General features: G+C 38.6%; 2 protein-coding genes across 3 annotated transcripts; one reads left to right on the plus strand and one right to left on the minus strand.

The window, feature by feature from the left end:
• Positions 1-628: 628 nt before the first annotated feature.
• LOC112519245 (probable plastid-lipid-associated protein 12, chloroplastic) lies at positions 629-3,853 on the plus strand. The gene is made up of 12 exons (XM_025127264.1): positions 629-1,413; positions 1,678-1,731; positions 1,834-1,908; positions 1,991-2,110; positions 2,202-2,393; positions 2,517-2,600; positions 2,695-2,787; positions 2,907-2,960; positions 3,107-3,186; positions 3,314-3,421; positions 3,492-3,598; positions 3,705-3,853. Exons 1-11 carry the CDS (start codon positions 1,135-1,137, stop codon positions 3,565-3,567), a joined length of 1,215 nt encoding a protein of 404 aa, XP_024983032.1. The 5' UTR covers positions 629-1,134; the 3' UTR covers positions 3,568-3,598; positions 3,705-3,853.
• Positions 3,854-5,380: 1,527 nt separating this feature from the next.
• Positions 5,381-8,534, minus strand: LOC112519580. Of its 2 annotated transcripts, XM_025127778.1 has the most exons (2): positions 7,988-8,534; positions 5,381-7,909 (listed from the first exon to the last, which is right to left on the minus strand). In XM_025127778.1, exons 1-2 carry the CDS (start codon positions 8,087-8,089, stop codon positions 6,554-6,556), a joined length of 1,458 nt encoding a protein of 485 aa, XP_024983546.1. In that variant the 5' UTR covers positions 8,090-8,534; the 3' UTR covers positions 5,381-6,553. The 2 variants fall into 2 exon arrangements, with proteins under 2 accessions (XP_024983546.1, XP_024983545.1); XM_025127777.1 differs by having other exon boundaries at positions 5,381-8,534.
• Positions 8,535-8,833: the final 299 nt, after the last annotated feature.

Genomic DNA, 8,833 nt, shown 5'->3' on the forward strand with positions numbered 1-8,833 from the left:
TAAAATTGTCATATTCATCCGGTAAGATATTGTGATTTGGTAAGTGTTTGGTAAACGACCCCCAATACATGCATATTAAATGGATTTTGTACCTGAACTTTGTCTGGTTTTTGAAGACTCGTAGATTCTGTTGAAAATGAAGCATTTTGACATCAAGGCATACAGCATACCAAGTCCATCCATGATCAACTGTCCCAAATCATAACCACTTACTGAAGTAGTAGAAAGACCCAATAACCTCTGGATTAATTTAAAACTATATTGGTACCCCACAACGTGAGGCTTATAAGGAGCTCACAGATCTCATTTTCTATCCATGTGGACAAGTTGTTACATATGGCCATTGGCAACTTATTTGAATTTCTGTCCATCTCCAACCTGGTACCTTCTTGACTCTCTTCTGGTATCCTCAGTGGCCCTGTATTTGGAATACATAACAATTAACAGCAGGTTACAAATTCACTCGACTCCAAACCTGATCTTATAATGCCAAAGAGTGAAAATTGGGTTGCACAAGATCTAAGGACTGCAGAAAAAGCAGAATCCATCTCAAACCACATTGCAAAACCCTAATGATGTTTTTATAAGCTGGTTTATGTCTTGAACCTTTTTCAAACTAGAAAAAGGTAATCATCATGGCCTACATAACCAGAAATTTAAACGGTTTATAGAAACTGTTTCTCTGTCACTGAGGAATTTCTTCGAACAGCTGGAGGGTTATAAGCATTTCTCCGGTTTTCAATCATAATTCATTATTGGCACTGTAACTATCCCTCTAGAGTTCTCGCCTGACAATAAAAATATCCAAAGGGTGAGTAAAGCAGATGCTGAAGATTCAATGGTGTCATGGCCTCATTCATATACAAGAATGAGGTATGTGTGCTTAGGTTAACCAGCTCTGAGAAATGGACTGAAACCCAGATAATCACTACAACGAACGAACAGATTTTTAAATTTGGAGCCAAGTATCACGCATACTTTTGTGCTAAAATCGAGTAATTGTTAACCAATGATAAAAGCCAGGTGGGGTCGGATTTTATCAGAACCGTGCAACATAAATCAAAATAATTATCGTTCAGGATGTTGTGGCGCCAGTTTAAACCCCTTCCGAGATCATTTTTTGTTTAATCGAAAATGGCCTGCTCAATCGATTTAGCAAATTTAGGGCTCCGATTCAATCCTCTTCCCCTTACTAATACTACCTCCCTGAATCAAAGAAGGATTCGACCAATCGCATTTCCGACATCTTTGGATCTGAAGCATCCGCATCGACGTATTTCCTGTTCTGCCGTCGACGAAGAACAGATTCAGCAAACTGAGGAGAACTCGTTCAGTGATGCTGAGAATTCACTCATCAGCAGTCTCATTGGTATCCAAGGACGTGGCCGCTCTGCTTCTCCTCTGCAACTCAAAGTATTACTACATATTCTTCTCTATGCTAAACTGACCAGATTTCATTTTGTGCGTATCTTCTCGAATCATCCAAAATAGAGATCAAATTGAGATGGTTAAAATTAAATCAAATCATCAATCTAGAAGTTAACCGTTAAGTGCATTTTCAACCGTACAGCAAATTTCATATTTGTAAGAAACATCCGAGTGAGATGGGAGAGAAACACACACACACACATATATATATGTATGTATATATGTTATTATTTCTCATGAACTGTATAGGACGTTGAAGAAGCAGTGAAAGTTCTAGAAGCTACTAAAGGCGTTCCTGAACCAGTATGTGATCTAAAAACCCTAAGCTTTTACTCTCATAGAAAGATTATACTCTTACATGTCCCTTGTTTATACTTGGTCTAAATGACATGAAACTATTCAAAGACCAGCTCGAGTCTGATCGAGGGCCGCTGGCAGTTGATCTTCACGACGAGACCTGGAACCGCCTCCCCGATCCAAGTTATACTCCGACTCATCTCTCTTGAAGGTTTTATGCAAACGTTTAGCTCGAAAATTAACCAAAACTACGTGATTCTTGTAGAGAACATTCGTTGGAGTTGATTTGTTCAGTGTATTTCAAGAAATTTATCTTCAAACAAACGATCCGCGGGTTTCCAATATCGTCAAATTCTCCGATGCGATAGGTGAGCTTAAAGTTGAGGTACGCCTTTGTTGATCGATTCGGTTATCATTGCTTTTTAACGTAAGTTTGATGGTTGTGTTTGACACGATCGTGATTTGGTTGATCTCAGGCTGCAGCTACAATCAAAGATGGGAAAAGGATTCTTTTCCGTTTCGATAAAGCAGCATTCGCATTCAAGTTTATTCCCTTTAAGGTCCCGTATCCGGTGCCTTTTAGACTCCTAGGCGATGAAGCAAAGGGTTGGTTAGACACCACGTACTTGTCGGAATCTGGAAACATTCGGATCTCGAGAGGAAATAAGGTAACTTACTGTAATTCGGCTCTTTGACATAAAATTAACTCAAATCAGTCCCTAGGTAAACATGTTGATGCTGATCTAGTCGGCCATGCTGCTGACTGACCAAGCTACGTTGGTGTAGTGCAGGGGACGACGTTTGTACTTCAGAAGCGAACTGAACCCCGACAAAGATTGCTTTCTGCAATTTCCTCCGGTAGTTCAGTGATTCAGGTGAAATTGCTCTCAGATCTTCGTGACGAATCTTTAAGTCTGTTATAATGTTGTCCATAGATAAAAAATGTCCAATTTGTTCGTCATCGTGCAGGCGATTGATGAGTTTGTCTCGTTAAATCAAACTGCAAGAAAGGGCGAACAACAACTTGTTGAAGGCGAATGGCAAATGATTTGGAGTTCACAGGTCAATTTTTTGCCACAATTTCTGAACTAAAAGGAGATCGAGTATTTTATATTTGGCAAATTAGCTGATAAAGTAGCTATTTGCTGAAAAGTTTGATTTATATCGTTGTTTTTTCTCAGATGGAAACGGATAGTTGGATAGAGAATGCAGCTAATGGTCTTATGGGCTCACAGGTGAGATATATGTTTCATATCAAAATTCATGAATATCGAACACCCATCTATTTTACTGATTCATCTTCTTAAAATGACCATTATTCACACGTGAATAATTGATTCATTTGGATTTGTGTATCGAATTTGTTCTTTTACAACTTTAGATCGTCAAAGAGAACGGAAGACTCAAGTTTCTTGTTGACATACTGTTCGGGTTCAAATTCTCCATGAACGGAACTTTCGAGTAGGTTTCCTATCCGAACTCCGATACTAAAGTTGTTTTACTAACGACAAAATAAAAGAATCTTGTAAAGATTTACTCAGTATCTATGGGTGTAAGTAGGTAATTTTGACTTGATCTTTGGATGCAGGAAATCGGGCACCAACGTCTATGATGTAACGATGGATGATGGTGCGATAGTGGTTGGACCCTACGGGCTTCCGGTTGAGCTAGTAACCAAATTCAAATTGGAAGTGTTGTAAGTGATCTAAACTTACGCTTTCGTCATTGTTTATTGTTGTACTTGTGACGAGCTTTGTGTTTTGTAGATATTCAGACGACAAGATCAGGATAACCCGAGGATATAGCAATATTCTTTTCGTTCACCTTCGTGTTGATCGTTGACAAAAACCCGCACTTGGATTCCCATAAAAATGTAAGTTTTTCACTTTTCTTTCTTTGAAGGCCTATAGCAAACGGTTCGACAATGCTGGAAATCTTTCGTGATGTATGCTAATGATCTCACGACACCATTCTTTCAGATTCAGAAACTTTGAAGATGGTCGCTGTGTTTATATGATCACATGTTAGGCGATCTTTTTGTTGTGTTATAGATACTAATTCGAACGTTATTTGGAAGATTGGTGTATAAGATTAAACGATTCACCTTTTTATTGTAATTTTTTGAAACGGATGAGTATATCGCCAGGTAATATCCATGCGAAGAAAGCGGGTGGCAGAACATCCCTTGATCACCATGCCTGTTAGACCTATCGTCCCATCGACTAACGAATTAAAATTGATTCGGGAATTATTTGAGATACGCTTTGTCCTCGAAAGTTAAAATTCATATCGTTTCGAAACCGTCGTATTGTCTTGTTTCAAAGATTATTGAGTGTGCAGAATGGTTAAATCTTATATGGAAGAAACATCTAAACAGTCGCAGTTGTGGCATATGAGAAAGTGACTTCAACATATAAACCTTAGGGGGACGTTTGGTTCACTGGAATTCGTCGGAATCGGATGAAATTGGAATGGTCAATTTTGTTGACTAAATTTCATTCCGATGTTTGGTTACCCATGGAATTGAATTCCGAACATTCCCTCATTTAAGGATTTCACCATTCCTTCGTAAAAGAGATGAAATTGGAATCCATTTCATCCAAAATTTTAAAAATGACAAAAATACCCTCATTACAACTTAACAACCCTAGGCGCACCTTTTCCATTCTCATCTGCTGCTTCCAATATCGAACCTGGTTTCTCTCATCTTGTATGACTTGTTTCATCTTCATCATCGATCCAAGACTGCAGATACAATTTCTACTTATGATTTCTGCTTCTGATTTCGATTTCCGTAATACAGTTTCTTCTTCAAATTTCGGTTTCTGCACACGATTTTTGCTTCCGATTTTGATTTATGCATATGATTTCTGCTTACCGTCTTCTATTGATGTACGATTTCTTTGTCCGATTTTTGTTCTCATTTCTGTTAGTGTTTCTGATTTCTGTTCCGAGATGGCAGCCAAATAGAGCTCACAAAAATCTAAAAGTCAAACAATCTGCTCATTAGATATTAATTTTATTAGTATTTGTGATTAAAAAACTTAAAAAAATATCAAAGAAATGATATTTTTGTCTTTTTTCATCATTCCATTCTGATTTTATTGTAAACCAAACAGACAGATTCCAATCCATTGAACATATCACATTCCATTCTTGTCAACCAAATACTTGGTCAAACCTGATAACATTTCATTCCAATTCCTTCCAGATTCCACATTTCATTCCAATTCCATCGACAGGTTCCATTTCTTCATAAATCATTCTGTGAACCAAACACCCCCTTAAACTCTCCAAACCTAAGCAGTTATATACCTAAATATCTCCCATTTTTCTCTTATAGTAAATGATTGTATATTTGTATTATTCTTGAAGTTTATCTTGACTATCCAAATAGAGACAAGACTTAGGTCTTGTTTTATGTGTCCCATATGTTGCATACGAGAAAAAATGCTTCCGTTTTGTAGTTCTCTCGTATCATTCTCCGGAATGACATTATGTAGGAACATATTAGCTTTGAAATGAGAGGCAAATACATATAGTTGATGAATTATGTTAGCCAATTATGACTTACGGATAGTAGATTCCAGCATCTTTTGTGGGTTTTTATACGATCTCGTGATAGTGATTTGGTAACATAAACAATTGCCAAGTCTGCGCAACTTTTCAATGACTTGCATGGCATGTCTTTTCCTTCGAAGTTGAGATAACATAGTTGAATAACCTACGAGAGAATAGTATTGCCACGAGAGAGAACATCGAATAGAATAAATGGGTTTGACCTAGGCAACGTAGAGAGTAGACTTCCGGAGAGAACGAAAAGCCTACCATCTTTGTTGGCTAGATGAGACGTACCCTTCGCTCTGTGCTCTATCTGGCTCCCTTTTTATGGTATGTTGACATATTACATCTTCAGTTCGTCCCTAATGACATTGCATATTTTGCGATTGTTACGTTGCTAAATTTGAGAAGATAAGGAGGGCCGGAATCACATAAGCCTACAAAACATACTTAGACCTACCATTCGCAAAAATGGATGCTACATAACATAAGATATGCGCAGATATTGTGCAAAGTGTCATCCATAGGCCAACCTGAAGGATAATAAGAGTACAGAACTACAAAATGGATGCTTTTTTCTCCTATGCAAAATATGGAATACATGAAACCAAGAAGTTCCATTTGACTTGTGACAGAAACTTGATTGCATCTATGTAACTACTAAATACAACCATGTTACTAAAAGCATCTAACTATTCAAATCCCATATCTATCTGAATAGTCGAGAAAGGATATTTGCATCGTTTGTTAGACGTTATTTGTTTAAAACATTTGCATCCCAATAAGCTTATAACAATAATCACCACTTCTCGGAGCTTCGCTATCCAGACCACATAACAAAATGATCAAGATTGATGAATGTTGGATGGTAGGTTGTAATCTGATCAAATTGACATGCACTAGCAGTTTTCAATTAAGAAAGGGAAATTGAAATCATTAGAAATATTATTTAGAGAAAGCATTAGGCCAAATGTGTACATCAAGGATCTCCATAGTTGGTCCAAAAACATCAATTGCAATATAGATCCCCCCAACTAATACCCCACAACTTTACCTAAAACCCTCTCCCACACCCCACTTTTCCAAACCTAAAATAAAGAAAAATAAGCAATTGAATTGGGCAGACTTGAAAAACCTCCAAAGTTAACTTGAGACACATGTAAAAGTGATTTGCACATTTTGCATATAACTTCATTCATCAAGAAACTAGACAGCAAAAGAGACTATATTAACAAAAGAACTTAAAAGACTTCTATGGATTCTTACTTCATGCCATTTCTTCTTTCAATCCATTTGCTGCATTTTCTTCTTCCTTTGCAGGTTCTGAGACTTCATTACCAGACTCCACAGCATTTTCTTCAAGCATACCCAATTTTTCAATGTTCTTATGCCTTTCTGCTACCTCATCATCTTCCTTTTTCAATTCAATGACTTCAATTTTCTGAATTTGTTCTTCCATACAAATGTCTAAATCTTTTTGTTCCTCATCCTTGTTCAATGGATTGACATAACCCTTTGCTTCGCCATCTGTAACGTTACCAACCCTCATCTCCTGCACACCCTTCTCGATGATATCAGATTGCTTAAATTCAGTATCCCCATTATTATCCTCGGAATGTTGACTTCGTTCATTGTTTTCTTCCGTTACCTCATTATTGTCTTCCATTGACCGACCATAACCTCTGCTCTCACTTTCGTTTTCAGAATCGTTCTCCACAACCTCTTCATTAAGTCTTTCTAATCCGCGGCTCTGCCTCTCTAGACACTGTAACCTCATCCTCAAATCATCAAACTCCCTTTCCATCAAGAACAACCTCTCCTTCAATATCAAGTTTTCTTCTTCCAGTTGGGCTATATGGGTGTCTTGATCATCAACTCTGTTCTCCAAAAGGTAACTGCTATGGTCAGCGCCACTGTAATTCGGATAAATCATCTCAAATCGGCTCAAATCATGATCCAATCTCCTCTCTACCTCCACATGTTCCTCCACATCACTCTCACTCGACCCACCTTCTTCTTCCTCCTCGTCCTCAGGTGCATCTGCTTCGTTTCCCGACCTCAGCCTAATTAATCCTTTCATCGACCCATACCCATCAACACCCCACTCTTCTTTCGCCATGTCCACTAAAACCTCCCTGGATGGAGAAAAGATCGGCGTGGGTAACACGGCAGGTGTCACTGGGCACGGTGACACCAGGGACGTAATGCCACCAGATTTCTTGGCACGAATTAGAAAGGAAGTGGTGTTTCTAGGGGCAAAAGGGGCCGATCTACCACCATGATTGAATTTCTTCTTTGGGAAGTATCTCCTAGCCTTCAAACGATTCTGTTGCTGCAATTCCTTCAGTGTAGGAGGATTATATCCACCACCACCGCTGTTGTTGCTAATACTACTAGCTCCACCCATGACCGGCAACTCCTTCCTATTATTGTTATTCCACTTATCATTTCCCTTTTTCCCCTTCCAATTTTTGTTGATTCGTGGTCCCATAGACTTCAACGAAGACGAGCCAAGTCCGGAAGGCTTCATATTAGGGTTTTGGAACTTGAGCTGATCCAACTGTGGCGGAGGCCACATTCCGTAACCACCACCACCACCTCGGTGGTTCAACATCCCCTGGGGCTGCGATTGATTCACCATCATTTGGGAAGGATTCATCAACTGGTTCACATACATTTGAGAGTTCTGGTTATTCATTACCTGTTGTGGCTGACTCATTACAGGCGGCAACGGCTGCCCCATACTCATCATCTGCGACTGGTTCATCTTAGATTGCTTCATCATCTGCGTCTGATCGTTCATCGCGACTGCCGACTGAGATTAATCTATAAACCTCCGAACAAGTCTTGATCGGAAAATTAAAAGCCCCTTTTTCAAATTCAAACGATGATTTATACAAGATCCAAATAAATACAAAAACAAAGATTCAAAACCCTAAGAGTTTCGATTTCGAGATCCTGAAACAACACAAGTTAATAAACGATAATCGTGATTCAAGAGTTAAGTGTTGTGAGATTACCGATTAAACACAATAAACATCAACCATCAGGGCGAAAAAAATTCAAGAAACCCTAAACCTAGCAGAAAACAAGATTGATTCTCGATATCCACGATTATCTGTGTGATCTAACACGAACAGAATTAATTGAACAATTATCAGACACACAATCGTCGATTTGATTTTATGAATATCAAGAATTTTGTTTTGTGATGTTTAGGTATCGTCTTGCGAATCGAAGAGGTAGCGTTTATGTGGAGACGAAGAATGCCCGTGGTTGGTTTATATAGACAGGTGAATGACGAGATGGACGATTGGGATTAATTTGGCTGATCGGACGGCCACGGTTGGTGTCGTATACTCGTATGCAAATCTGAGTCGGTATGCGTCGATATTGTATTTCGAGTAAGTTACAAATATAGTCCCCACGTTTTTGAAATTACAAGGAATACCCTTATGGTTTCAACTTCAGTAAGTTTGTTTTGTTAAGCAACCCACTTGCTAGTCACGTCACGTGAGGGTATTTTGGTAACTTGACATGTTCCTTT

The sequence above is a fragment of the Cynara cardunculus genome, assembly GCF_001531365.2.
Source record: "Cynara cardunculus var. scolymus isolate 2C chromosome LG 10, CcrdV1, whole genome shotgun sequence".
NCBI classification, from domain to species: domain Eukaryota; kingdom Viridiplantae; phylum Streptophyta; class Magnoliopsida; order Asterales; family Asteraceae; genus Cynara; species Cynara cardunculus.